Source organism: Lutzomyia longipalpis, chromosome 2, assembly GCF_024334085.1.
Source record: "Lutzomyia longipalpis isolate SR_M1_2022 chromosome 2, ASM2433408v1".
In the NCBI taxonomy this organism is placed as follows: Eukaryota; Metazoa; Arthropoda; class Insecta; order Diptera; family Psychodidae; genus Lutzomyia; species Lutzomyia longipalpis.
Window position 1 is genome coordinate 30,242,892 of NC_074708.1, and position 13,070 is coordinate 30,255,961.

Genomic DNA, 13,070 nt, shown 5'->3' on the forward strand with positions numbered 1-13,070 from the left:
TTTTTTAAACTTAAGAAATGAAAAATTCTTAAGTTTTCTTAACTTTTTCTGACTAGTGAATTTCACTCTATGAGGAAAGAAAACCAAGAAAGGAGTCTACTCATTTTTGTTTGTCTCATGACATTCGGACAGTCCGTAGTACTTATCTGTGAGGATCTTCATAGGCTAATGGCTCACTTTATCTTAAATCATGGCTTGAGGCTTGAAAAGTCACGAGCAACTCAACTCACAATTCCAGGAGATATTGGTAAGATCCAGTAATGGATAAACTTTCAGGATACATCGACTACGCCACGAAATTAGTTCTCTATAAAATTTTCTAGAACTCAAATTGAGAGGTAGATTTCTTATACTTAAAAAACTTTCCCTTTCAATTTGTCAGTTATAAGATTTTTTGGATTTTTGGTATTCTGGGAAAAATTTTATAACATTTTATTTCGTTCTTTAATCGAGTTTTTGAAGGAAAATTACTTTTTCATGGCTCTTTAAAAGATCTTTCTGAATGTTTTCTGGAACAATAAATTCTTTTCTTTTTTATAGAACAGCAATAGAACGATTTAGAAGCATTAAGTGTCAAAATCTTACAACTTTTTTGTTAGTAAAGAAAGGATTTTAATCAGAATCGATCTCTGAGTCTCAAAAAATGTTTTTCCTTCATCGAATTGGAATTTATTCCTTGTTGTTACTTACATGCGTCGAGAATTATCTTCTGTTGGAAACATTCACGCTCAGCACAAGCAGCTTACATCTTCTTAGGTCGAAAACACCTAATAATGGGCCTAATTCAGCCACCAAGAAACCCTTGAAATCTTTTAATTTTGTACTGAAATTTCAAGATTTCAAGCGAATTTCAAGGATTTCTTGGTCACTGAATACAACCCGCAATACCTAAAGAAAATCGAGGAAAAAAAACCTGAAAAGCAAATTAAAAGAAAAGTCTTCAAAAATAGTAAAAAAAGGAACTTCATTGTAATTCTTTTCTCTTAAACCTACATTAAACTTTTGAACTTCATTTATTGGTGAGTAAAAAAAAAATTTGGCGTGGTGAGGAAAAGGGAAATGTCGGTGGGAAATTATTGGGACTTGGTGGAACTTCCAGAGTACACAGATTTTGCATAGCTAACGTGCAGTGGTTTATTTTTGAGGATGAATCCATGAATCTCACGTAGAGCTCGATCAACCTGACGCTCGCCAACTTTCACACCTGTCTCATTGTTGAACTTTATCCATGCCTGCCCACGGAATTTTCCTTGGAATTTGCAGTCAATCTGGATGTCATTCTTGTGCTTTGAGTACCGTCCGAAGACGTACCAGAGATCATCACGCGTGACTTCCTTGTCGATATTCTTCACGTAGAGCTGATTCGATGGGAACCCGGGTGTGTACTCGCTGAATACGGGCATCTCTTTGAGCTTCTCTCGCGGGATGCGCTTCTCTGCGAGTTGCTTATCAGTGAGGAAGCACCCAGTGAGGGTCAAGGAGGAGGCAGTTGAGCTACTGGACGACGATGATGATGAACCACTACTGCTGGATGAATCAGGTGCTGGTGGCGGTGGCATCAGCACGGGTGGTTCCTTCACATTGGGATTCTTCATGAAGGGATTTCCCATATTCGGTGGGACATTGAGGGTGATTTTTCGCGGCATCGCAATTTGTCCGTTTGCCCGTTCAAAAGGAGGCACTTTTGGTGGTACCGCAGATGCCCCTGACTCGATTTTTGGTGCCACCAGGGACTTCATCACGAGACTCTTGTGCTTCTCAGCATCGAGAATTGAACGAATTCTTTTGGTGTGTTCCGCCTCCGATGGCACGTGCTTCCTTTTGTCAGCCAAACGTTTGAGAATCTTCTCACTGTCATCCTCATGATCTGACTCAAGTTCACTCTCATCGGAAGCCACGAGCTTCCCGCGGGAGCGCTTAATCCCACCACCTTTCCCATTAATTCCATTCTCCACGGAAGTCGTCTGGACACCCACATCCCGAGTATTGTGCTGCTTTGCCACCCCGCTGAACGGTGGCACGAGATTCATACGGTTCATAATGTGGCACACCTGTGTGTAGAACTTGGGGACGGCTTGTAGTTGCAGTGAAATCGCACGGAGAATATGCGGTGTTGGGGGTGGGTAATCATAGTGGAGATAATCACTTGGTGGCTGTGTGAAGTTTAGATGGTGATTTATAGCCACGAGGTTCTTTACGAAACCCTCAAGACGCTCCGAATTATCCTGCAGACTATTCAATATTGTCGGTGAATCCCTGGCATTGGGCAGGTAGGGTATTGTGGGATCAACCCTCCAGAAGGAATCCTTTGCGTACGTTACGACGAGTTTGTGACTGAAAAAACGAGGAAATTGAGAACAAATTATTGAATGAATTTATGCCGGCAATTCGGGGAGGTTATCTTACTTGAGAATATCCAGCTGGTGGAGCTTGAAGAGTGCACGTTTTGCCTCCTCTTCCGACCCAAAATGTGCCCTGGCACAGTTTGCACCCACAATCGCCACATCCTTCGCCCCGAAATTCTGCAGGAATTCAACTTTCTCACAAGGCGCCAAAATTGGGGGGAAATTCTTCACAAACAGAGCGCTCTTGTTATCACGCCGCTCCATTTTGGGACGCTACCACTTCTGCGTGGGGCGTGTGCGGGGAGATAAATCTGCACAAATTTGCAATCTTTGCAGAAATTCAATATCTTTTAATCCTCAAAGGGTAAGATTTTTTTCTTATTGTCACCGAGGCAAGGGAAAATGTTTTTTTTTCTTCTATCGAAGAAGAAATTCTAATTGAATCACTACAAAATAAAATTGATGGTTAAATGCAAGTATTATTATCCTGATTTTATCAGTAATCAGTGATTGATAAGTTGTGAAAACGCGCAAAAATTGTAGCAACTTGTTATCTTTTTTCTAAGAAATTTATTGAAAAGTGACACTTCGATGACAGTTAAACTGACAGCATAGAGTGACAGCAAAAAACTTATTGGCGTTTGTTTATGTTTTGTGTACGGAAAAAATCGGAAAAAATTGTATTTATATTATTATTTTTTGAAAGAGTTTTAATTAAATAAATAATGGCTACTTACAATGCAAAACCTGATCTAGGTGATCAGATGAATGATTATGATAGTGATTCAAGCGATACAGTGGAAAAATTGAAGAATTTCTCCGATAATTTCGTATTTTCTGTGAGTATTTTTCGCATTTTTTTTTACCTGGAAAACTTTTATCATTGCGGGATGTTTTTTATTAAATCTACGCAGAATCTATCCACTTGCTGGGTTTGCAATGGATACTACGGTCCGTGCTTTGGTCAACCTGTCTGTGGCACATGCCATGCATTTCTCTTTCCTGCTGTAACAGACGAAGAGGCTGTTGTGACACAACTCTCAGACGACGAAGACTCCGGGAATGATGAGCCTCCGCAGAATAGTGCAGAGCAAAATAGCGAAAGAGTCGAAGAGGAGGATGATGGAGAAGTGGAGGATGAGGACGATGATGAAGATGCGGATACGGAAGAGGAAGAAGACGGAGTAGATCATATGGAAATTGCTTTTGACAGGCCCCGACCGAATCCACCGAGGAATCTCAATCATTTTCTAGAACAACTATCAGCCCCAAGAATTGCTGATAGAAATGCCAGTCGGATTGAGGTGTTCCCTGTTGAGGTGCTCTTGAAGATCTTCTCCTACCTGGACGACATATCACTGTGGAATGCCAGTGAGGTGTGTGAACAGTGGAGACGAATCCTCCAGATGCACACGAGTCAGACAATGTGGAAGAAGTACACGCGCGAGCGGTGGCCCCTTTTTCAGCAAATAGCAACCATTCCCAATTGGTTCGACATGTATTCCGCCCTCATGGCATCCTGCTTCTGTCGCACCTGCCTCATACAGATGTCCCTGAAGACCCCGCAGCGTGGTCTGCAGGATGAAGCATCACGTAGCTTCAAGATGAAGCTACTGCGCTCTGAGGTGATGTGCCTGAAAACGGGTGCTGCCGAGGGAATCGATGCTGTACCGCTGGACAATCAGCTATCGCATTGGCAGGGATCCATCTTGGGTCCCCCAGGAAGTCCCTACGAAGGTGGAAAGTTCTTCCTCTACATTGTCATCCCGCAATCATACCCCATGCTTCCGCCAACTGTGAGATTCCTCACAAAAATTGTCCATCCCAATGTCTCAAGGCATGGGGATGTTGGCATTGACATAATCCAGCACAACTGGTCGCTAGCTCTAACCATCTCTAAGATACTCCTTTCGGTACAGAGTCTCCTCACGGATCCTTTCACAGAAGTACGTGAATCCTTTATTTATTATTCGCGAGAGCTAATTTAATTTAATTTTTGATTAATTTCTTTCAGATTTGCATGGAACCCGCCCTGGGGCGCCTTTACGATGCAGACAGATCAAAATTTGAGGCTCTAGCTAGGAATTGGACGTGGAAATATGCAATGCACGAAGTTATTCCGCCACTTCCGCTTTCGTAATTTTATTTTTAGATTTTTTTTGTCTTCAAAATAAAAAAAATGATTTAATTTATTTGAAAAATTGCATTTGTCGATTTTATCTGCAAAAATCGGCATTTTTTCTGGTCTTTAAGTGGCGCACGTGTTGAAGTTGTCAAAAAATTTACATTTTGCGTTTTATTTATATTCAAAGAATTCAAATAATACGCGTAAAAGATAAGAAAAGATGACTGTGGAGGAGCACCGAGTGATGGTGATCGGAGAGATCATCCAGGCACTCCTGAAGGCTCATCACGAAGGTGTTGACGTCAACCTCAATCATCTCAAGGCGAGCATTACATCAAAGTACGGCCTGGACAAGACTCCTCGTCTCGTGGACATTATAGCAGCAATCCCAGATGATGCAAAACAAATTCTCCTGCCCAAGTTACGTGCAAAACCCATTCGGACAGCCAGTGGGGTAAGTTACACAACAAGGAAATGTTGCAGAATCTCTAAGACAAATCTCTCAAACTCAGATTGCTGTTGTGGCTGTCATGTGCAAACCCCACCGGTGTCCCCATATAAACTTCACTGGAAACATCTGCGTGTACTGCCCAGGAGGTCCAGATAGTGATTTTGAATATTCAACGCAGAGCTACACGGGATTCGAGCCGACATCGATGCGAGCCATCCGGGCACGATACGATCCCTTCATCCAGGCCTACAATCGTGTAGAGCAACTCAAGCAGCTTGGACATTCAGTGGACAAAGTGGAGTACATTGTGATGGGGGGTACATTCATGAGTTTGCCCGAAGACTACCGTGACTATTTTATCCGGAATCTCCATGACGCCCTGTCCGGACATTCGAGTGCCAATGTGGCGGAAGCTGTGAGATTCTCCGAACGCTCCAAAGTCAAATGCATCGGCATCACGATTGAAACACGCCCAGATTACTGCCTGAGGCGGCATCTCAGTGATATGCTGAACTACGGATGCACCCGGCTCGAGATTGGCGTTCAGTCTGTCTATGAGGATATTGCACGAGATACCAATCGTGGGCACACAGTGAAGGCAGTCTGTGAGAGTTTCCACATGTCAAAGGATGCAGGCTTCAAGGTTGTCTCCCACATGATGCCTAATCTGCCCAATATGGATCTGGAGCGTGATATTGAGCAATTTATTGAATTCTTCGAGAATCCCGACTTTCGCGCAGATGGCCTGAAGATCTACCCTACCCTCGTTATTCGTGGCACGGGACTGTATGAGCTGTGGAAGACGGGACGCTACAAATCCTACCCACCCTCAACCCTAGTAGATCTCATTGCAAAAATTCTCGCTTTAGTACCGCCCTGGACGAGGATTTATCGCGTTCAGCGGGACATCCCAATGCCCCTGGTGACGTCGGGTGTGGAGAATGGGAATCTACGTGAATTGGCATTGGCACGAATGAAGGATCTCGGTACGACATGTAGGGATGTTCGAACACGCGAGGTGGGCATTCAGGCGATTCACAACAACATCCATCCGAATGAAGTGGAACTCATTCGACGGGACTATGTGGCCAATGGTGGATGGGAGACGTTCTTGGCGTATGAAGATCCCCACCAGGATATTCTTATTGGACTTCTGCGCCTACGGAAGTGCTCAACGGAAACCTTCCGTCCAGAACTCATGGGGCGTTGCTCAATTGTACGTGAACTCCACGTGTACGGGAGCGTGGTGCCGGTGAAAGCGAGGGATCCAACAAAGTTCCAACATCAGGGCTTCGGAGTGCTCCTCATGGAGGAAGCAGAGAGAATTGCACGAGAGGAGCATGGGAGCACGAAAATCTCCGTTATATCGGGTGTTGGTACGAGAAACTACTACAGGAAGCTGGGATATGAACTAGATGGACCCTATATGAGCAAGTCGCTGTAGGTTCACTGATTGACTATTTTAATAAAATTTTTATTTTATTGAAATCTGTAAAGGATTTTTTTTAATTGATGAATATGCTGCAGGTAACTCCCCCAGTAACCTCTGAGTTCACCTTTCTCCGCTCTCTTCTATTCTCTCTCTTATCTCAAAAGAAGAATCTGTGAAAAAAACGTCCTCATTGGCTGATTTATTGAAAGAATCGTTTTCATTGGTTCCCACACATTTTAAGGCGGAGTCTCGGTGCGAAATTAATTTGAAGAAATAAAAAATTAAGAAAAAGAAATTTGCATATAATTTTCTTTATTTGACATCTATAATAATTTTTTTTTACTTATAACATCAAATTACAGAAAATTCATATATTTTCTCCTTCATTCAGGATGATTTTCTGTATAGCCTACAATTATCCTGTTTTCTCTTCTTTTATTTTTCTCTTTTTTTTTACTTTAAATTCTTACTAATGTGTACTTTTTTTGTTTCATTTTTTTCTTCTATTTTGTGTGAATTTCTGCATTTTAACTTGAAAATTTAAAAGCATTTTTTTTATTTTCGCAACTATTACAATGAAAATTTTTATCACTGTGGCGTGGAAAGAAAGATTTGATTACAATTTATTTAATAATTTTCTGAGAAATATCAAAGGTAAAAGAAGGAAGTTCTGTCAGCAAGACAATATCATCACTATATTATTCTATTTTTTATTTTATGTAGGTTTTACATTTTCTTTTTTTTTGTTAAATTCTGTATTTTGCTTTTGCATCACAGGCCTCTAAAAATTCTAATATAGGATGAATATTCTTTTAAAAAAGAAAATTGAGGTCTCTATTATTTGTTTTCTCTACTTAATATTGTTTTTAATTCTTTTTCAGTAAATATTGATGCTTTATAACTTTTTTTCTATGGATATTTCATATTTTTTTCTTTTATTTTTCTTCATTAAATGATTCCATTTCTTTTTTTCTTTACTGGATCTATTTCATTTTATTTGTTTATTTTTCTTTAATGATGAAATTCAAATATATTAACCATTGTTATGTTTTATTTAATTATAATAAATATTTTCTATTTACTTGTTTTCATAAAACAGCAAACACATTTCTTCTTTTTCTTTTTATTTAAATACTTTCAATAACATTTTATATTCTTGATTTGCTGTTTTTTTTATGTTACGGGAAAAGTGTGAGAAAACTAAAAAAAAAAACTTCTTCATTGTTTTAATTGCAAGTTAAGAAAACAAACAAAAATGTAGTATACGTATTTCTATAAGAAAAAATACTGTGCTCAGTGTGAATTATAGAAAAAAAAACTTAGAAAATAAATAACAAATTGTAGGAAATATTTTCACTTTTTTTAAAAACTAAAACTATTCTCTAATAATGCTTTTAAAAGTGTGGAAAATACGTAGAAGCTATTTTCATTTTCATGAATGTCACAGTGTTTTCATTTTTTTTTTAATTTTAATATAAATATAGAAAACTAAAAATAAAATACATAATATAATTATATAATGCTAAGAAGCGTTTGTTTTTCTATACGATGACAATAAATTGCAACGAAACTATGACTGATTAAAAATCTATTAATAATAAATTCTATTCTTGCATCTACTAGTAACATTAACTAAATATATAAGTATATTAATAATAAAATAGAAGTGTTGCAGATTGTATATAAAAAGCACCTATTCTGACTTTTCAAAAAAAATTATGATCAATAGAAAGTGAGAAGAAAAGGAATACGCGTTATGCTGAGTCATCTACATAATGATGTAAAAGCGTGCTCAAGGTTCGTTGCTCAGGGGCAAAAAAATTAGAAATTATTAAGGACACGTATGTACGTCGAAGTAGCATAGCCAAAAAGGGAGCTAAGTTGTCTAAGCTCTGTAGAAGTTGAGGCAGTTTCTTTTTTAAAGTTAAAAAAATCAATCTTCCAAAAAAATTGTTCAACCTTTGAAAAAATAAAGGTTAGTCTTAAAATATAAACCTCAAATGTTAGAAAAGAAATGTCAAACGTCATAAAAGAATCTTGAGAGTTTTTTTTATCAAGATCATTCATATTTCTTAAGCAATAGAAAAGAAATTTTAAACGTTAGAAAAAGGAAATCAAACTTAAAAAAATATGTCTAACGTTAACTGTTAAAAGGGAAACGTTAAACGTCAGAAAGAGAACGTCAAATGTTCAAAAGAAATGTCAATCTTTCAAAATGGGTTGTCAAACATTATTAAAATAAATGTTAAACATTATCAAAGAAATGTTAAACGTTAGAAAAAACATTAAACGCTAAAATTGCGGAATTAATATAATAAAAAGTTAAAAATTGATTGTTTTGTTACATTTTGACAACTCCTAAGACGTTGTTTTTAACCATTTGAATGTATAATAAATAATTAAAAACACATATTGAATAATCTGGCTATGGCCTTGGTACGTGAATTTAAAGTTTCCCTTCAAATTTTAAGGGAGGAACTTAAAGAAAAAAATTATTACAAACAGGTCTTCCAATGACTTAAGAAATCAATCGGGACAGCAATTCAACTGCAAGGATGTAGGCTCTACGTTAAGTTTCAATTTAATCTAATTCTTTTAACCACTTTGAGCAACGATAGCAAATAATTTTTAGATTAATCTTGTCAACTATTAATTTTGTTCTTCATTATTGATTTGATTGTTTTCTTTTTATCTTTTACTACAAAGTATACAAGAAAATTGCTCGATAGAAAAATGGGTTTCCACTAATATTTGTTTTTATTTTATACTTTTTTTTTTGTTATCCTTTCACCTTTTATTTGATTTTATTTCAAAATATATTCTTTTTTTTATTTTATAGACGTGTTATTTGCTCTTCATTTTTTTTTGAATAATTTTTTTTGTCAACTTTCTCTTCAGACAGCAAAAATTCTCTAGCACCCCTGAATTTATTTTTTTTATTATTTTTTTTTGTCATATTAACCACGTCTCTAGAAAAATTCATTTAAAGATATTTTAACGTCCACTATGTGGACGATTTTGTCCACCCTTTGGAAAAATTCTCAATTTATCCCAAGAAAGTAAAAGCTTTTTTTTGTTTTATTATCTTCTTTTTCATTTTTTTTAAGTAAACAATGTATTTTTTTTATTTTTATGGCTCTTGGCAATCTTTTATCTTTGTTTTTTTTTTTTTAAACTTGCGCACAAGAAACCACGGAATTTGTACTTTTCTTCCATTTATGCAAAATCTTTGCAACTGACTTTGTTTCTTCGTATTTAATGTTGATGAATTTTGTTCTTTTTTCTTCTTCTGAATTTAATATTAAATGCAACAAATAAACAAAAAACGAATAAAAAAATTTCAACAATTTTTTCCTCTCTCTCTCTCACATTACAACAATAATTTCTTCTTTTCATTATCTCTTCTCTTTCAACAAGGAACCAAATAATGTTTTTTTTTTTAATAACAATTTTTTTCTTCTTTTTTTACCGCATGGTTTAACCATTGCGTGATATAATGTACTTTGTAAAAAAAATTTTAAAAAAGTAGAACATTTTTTAAACATTCAGGTAAATTAATAGATTAAAAATAGAACAACAGATAAATAAATAAAGAAGTTTTAGGCATTATGTTAAAGCAATAAAATTAAAAAATATATTTTTAATATGATTTCTAAAATAAAAATATTTTGTAGGCAATAATAGGAAGTAGTTGTGATTAAAACAAGATTTCCTCGGGAAATCATTGTATAAAAGGTAATTGCTAAAAAACTACAAAAAATACTTTTGATTTGCTCCTTTTCACTATTTCTTACATTTTTTTAATATCTTTTTTAAAGATATATTTTTTTGTAAGAAATAAAATCACTTCATTCCATAATCAATTATTCTTTTCCTCATGCTTTACACTCATTGGGAGTTAATTTGTGACAATCAATGTTTTTTTCTTTCTTTTAAAAATAAAATAATTAGGTCATTCTTTCTTCTAGTGAATGGCACTGCAGAAGGTATTTTCACATCAATTTTAAAGAAAGTTTTCATTCTCTCACAGTTGTGAGATAAAATCTAAATTTTTCAAGCTTTTTTTCTTAAAATTTCAATCATTAATTGTCAAATTTTCCTTCCCAATGAATCACAAGAGTTCATTTTCTTACCAATCCTGCCTTCTACGGGAGTTCATGGGGGGGAGGGGGTGGTTAATTTGCAAACTTAAAGCCTTTACCTCTAGTGTAGAGAGGTCACAAAAAAAAATGGGATAGGAATTTCTTTTTCTTTTCTACTCACGCCTTGATCTCTTGGGACGCGAACTTCCACCGCTGATTTCGGAATCAAAGCTCGAGGAACTGCCAATGGAGACCGAATGACTGAGATTGCTTCCACCGTGACTGGATGAGAAGACACCACCTCGTCCCTTCTTCCCACCCACTTGACTCTGTGCAGTGACCTGAAGGGAGATTGCATGTGTGTTGAGCTTCTCCGCAAGTAGGAGATCCTTTAGTCCCTTCATTTTGTGACTATAGAGCATTATCACGGGTCTCTTGGGCCGTAACTCATCCTCATCGTCTTTCGGCTCAAATTTTGGTCCATCATTCTTCACGGGGTCACCACACGAGGGTGTCTTCAGCTCAGCCTCCAATTTTGCTTTTTCACTAGCTTCCTTGTCAACTTTGCCCTTCTCGAGGTTCTCATCCTTCTTCACTTCCTCCACTTTTGGCGGTGGGCATATTTTCACCTCATCCACACACTTTTCAGCCTCATTTGGGGGTGTTTGTTGGGTCTCCGTAAACGGTTGACCCCCACCTTGAAGGAGAAAATCCGGATTGAGAATTTTCTCCCCACACGCCGCCGTGAGAGCCTCAAGTGTTGGCGGAAGTTTTGCCACATCCTCACTCCCATTCTCTTTGCAATTCTTCCCCCCATCCCCCTTGTCTTCCTTCCCCGGCGTAATGAGATTGTTATTCATGCCATCGCGTCGTCTCTTCTCCTCCAAACTCTCCTCAAACATGTGATGCTTTGTAGCCTCTTTGCGGTTCACTATGGCAATTGACGATAGCAAATCCTCCTCGTCACTGGCACAATTGATGGTCACCTGGGATCGAATGTCGTAGTCAAATTTGGAAATGGTATTCACAAGAGGCTTTGCCCAGCCAATATGAAGGATCGGTGTTAAACTACCCTCTTCCCACTGGCAAATACCATCGTAGAATCTATAAATAACAAGAGAAATTGTTATAATATTTTAATAAATTTTCAGTGAATAGACAATACCTCAAAAGATTGGCGAAACACTGAGGATCCCGTAGAATACTGTGTGCTGAATGCCCTGAACTTTCTGTCTTCATTATCAGAGGAATTTGCTCATTGGCAATGTCCAGCAACTCCTTGTAGATTTCCTCATCGTCCCGCGAATAAATGTATCTGGAATTTTTTTTATTTTTAATCAATATGTGGACCTAACTTACTTATCGAAATACTCACAGTCTGATGACATCTCCAGCATTAGCCCACGCAGCAAAGGCGCTCTTGTACAAATTCTTGCGATAGTAGTAGCCTCCCTGATATGTATAGGGATACACATGGTAGTTCTTGTAGTACGTACGTGCAGATTGCACGGATTCCTCGTAAAGTTCCTCACTTGCTGGCCTCTTGTCCGTCTGGCACATTTCCTCCAACTCACCGAGACTCCCCAATCCCATCGGATACTTCTCCATGTGTCCCATGTCATAGAGGAGCCACAGTAGCTGCTGTTGCAGTTCCGTCACCTCCAAGCAGGCGCTTGTGATGCTCAGGGAGGGATTTATGGCCAATACGAGTGCAACAACTTCCATATGGCGTGTACAGATTACTGGATGGCCGCACAGGTAGAGCCATGATTGGGACTCCACACCAGCTGAAACAGGTTGTCCACGCTTATCCTCAAAGCCCTTCCCGTGCCATGTCACCTCGATCGTCTCATCTTGCGTACGTCCAAACACCACCCAGGCGTGATCTTCGGAAATGGCAAGGTGCACATCGGAATAGCCAAGTATCTGACATCCTGCCACCACTGCAAATGCCACCCCAAAGCAATCCAATTTATTGTGAGCAAGGTAGCTGTAGAGACTCTGCAGGTGGGCACGATCTTTGTACGAACTCCTTATCAGTGAATTCCAAATCACATCTGACACCTTCTTTATCAGTTCGCGCGTCGCAAACTCCCGGCGTGCACTCCTACCGGCTGATTTTCCCTCCACAGTTGCAAGAATGGTCCTGAACTTCTTATATAACACCTCAACGGCTTCAATGGGAATCACCGGGAAGTTACTCAGCTCCTCGACACCCTGTGCCGTTCCCACCTCCGCACCACGACCACGCGTCAGGGTATTCTCAATGATGCCCGTGACAATTGAAAGAAGCGTGAGGTCCGGACCGTCGGAATTCCGTTCCAGCTGGTGCCTGAACAAATCCACAACATCCTGACTACTGCGCAGCGGGAAGAATCGGACCACCTCCTCTCCCAACACAGACGCCATCGTGGTGTCTCTTAGAACGTCGCCCCGCTGCAATCCATTGCAATTTGCAATCACGGAAAAAACGACGCAAATTGTTTTGACAATTGAATTTTTTCAATTTTTCTCTTTTTTCGCCCTCTAAAAATGTTCTCTGTGTGATTCTTGTGGACTTCCAGTGGAAGAATCTGTCTATTCCACTGGAGAAGGTTTGAATTTTAATATTTAGGCAGTTGAAAATAAATTCGCG

The 13,070-nt window shown here is 38.4% G+C and overlaps 4 protein-coding genes across 4 annotated transcripts; 2 read left to right on the forward strand and 2 right to left on the reverse strand.

Moving 5' to 3' along the window:
* Window positions 1-953: 953 nt before the first annotated feature.
* On the reverse strand, window positions 954-2,769 carry LOC129790251 (RNA-binding region-containing protein 3). The gene is made up of 2 exons (XM_055827682.1): window positions 2,407-2,769; window positions 954-2,334 (listed from the first exon to the last, which is right to left on the reverse strand). The coding sequence occupies exons 1-2, from the start codon at window positions 2,607-2,609 to the stop codon at window positions 1,074-1,076; spliced, it is 1,464 nt and encodes a 487-aa protein (XP_055683657.1). The 5' UTR covers window positions 2,610-2,769; the 3' UTR covers window positions 954-1,073.
* A 106-nt stretch (window positions 2,770-2,875) lies between these two features.
* On the forward strand, window positions 2,876-4,540 carry LOC129790282 (uncharacterized). The gene is made up of 3 exons (XM_055827722.1): window positions 2,876-3,184; window positions 3,260-4,291; window positions 4,360-4,540. The coding sequence occupies exons 1-3, from the start codon at window positions 3,071-3,073 to the stop codon at window positions 4,483-4,485; spliced, it is 1,272 nt and encodes a 423-aa protein (XP_055683697.1). The 5' UTR covers window positions 2,876-3,070; the 3' UTR covers window positions 4,486-4,540.
* A 29-nt stretch (window positions 4,541-4,569) lies between these two features.
* On the forward strand, window positions 4,570-6,417 carry LOC129790234 (elongator complex protein 3). The gene is made up of 2 exons (XM_055827658.1): window positions 4,570-4,924; window positions 4,983-6,417. The coding sequence occupies exons 1-2, from the start codon at window positions 4,691-4,693 to the stop codon at window positions 6,363-6,365; spliced, it is 1,617 nt and encodes a 538-aa protein (XP_055683633.1). The 5' UTR covers window positions 4,570-4,690; the 3' UTR covers window positions 6,366-6,417.
* A 231-nt stretch (window positions 6,418-6,648) lies between these two features.
* Window positions 6,649-13,010, reverse strand: LOC129790182 (menin). The gene is made up of 3 exons (XM_055827558.1): window positions 11,811-13,010; window positions 11,601-11,750; window positions 6,649-11,539 (listed from the first exon to the last, which is right to left on the reverse strand). Exons 1-3 carry the CDS (start codon window positions 12,842-12,844, stop codon window positions 10,609-10,611), a joined length of 2,115 nt encoding a protein of 704 aa, XP_055683533.1. The 5' UTR covers window positions 12,845-13,010; the 3' UTR covers window positions 6,649-10,608.
* Window positions 13,011-13,070: the final 60 nt, after the last annotated feature.

Excerpts from the sequence above, each read along its gene's own strand:
- LOC129790251 (XM_055827682.1), bottom strand. The coding sequence starts at position 2,609 with ATGGAGCGGCGTGATAACAAGAGCGCTCTGTTTGTGAAGAATTTCCCC. Across the intron at positions 2,335-2,406 it reads CACCAGCTGGATATTCTCAA|TCACAAACTCGTCGTAACGT; the intron begins GTAAGATAACCT and ends TCGTTTTTTCAG.
- LOC129790282 (XM_055827722.1), top strand. The coding sequence starts at position 3,071 with ATGGCTACTTACAATGCAAAACCTGATCTAGGTGATCAGATGAATGAT. Across the intron at positions 3,185-3,259 it reads CCGATAATTTCGTATTTTCT|AATCTATCCACTTGCTGGGT; the intron begins GTGAGTATTTTT and ends AAATCTACGCAG. Across the intron at positions 4,292-4,359 it reads TCACGGATCCTTTCACAGAA|ATTTGCATGGAACCCGCCCT; the intron begins GTACGTGAATCC and ends AATTTCTTTCAG.
- LOC129790234 (XM_055827658.1), top strand. The coding sequence starts at position 4,691 with ATGACTGTGGAGGAGCACCGAGTGATGGTGATCGGAGAGATCATCCAG. Across the intron at positions 4,925-4,982 it reads CCATTCGGACAGCCAGTGGG|ATTGCTGTTGTGGCTGTCAT; the intron begins GTAAGTTACACA and ends TCTCAAACTCAG.
- LOC129790182 (XM_055827558.1), bottom strand. The coding sequence starts at position 12,844 with ATGGCGTCTGTGTTGGGAGAGGAGGTGGTCCGATTCTTCCCGCTGCGC. Across the intron at positions 11,751-11,810 it reads GCTGGAGATGTCATCAGACT|ATACATTTATTCGCGGGACG; the intron begins GTGAGTATTTCG and ends AAAAAATTCCAG. Across the intron at positions 11,540-11,600 it reads TGTTTCGCCAATCTTTTGAG|ATTCTACGATGGTATTTGCC; the intron begins GTATTGTCTATT and ends TGTTATTTATAG.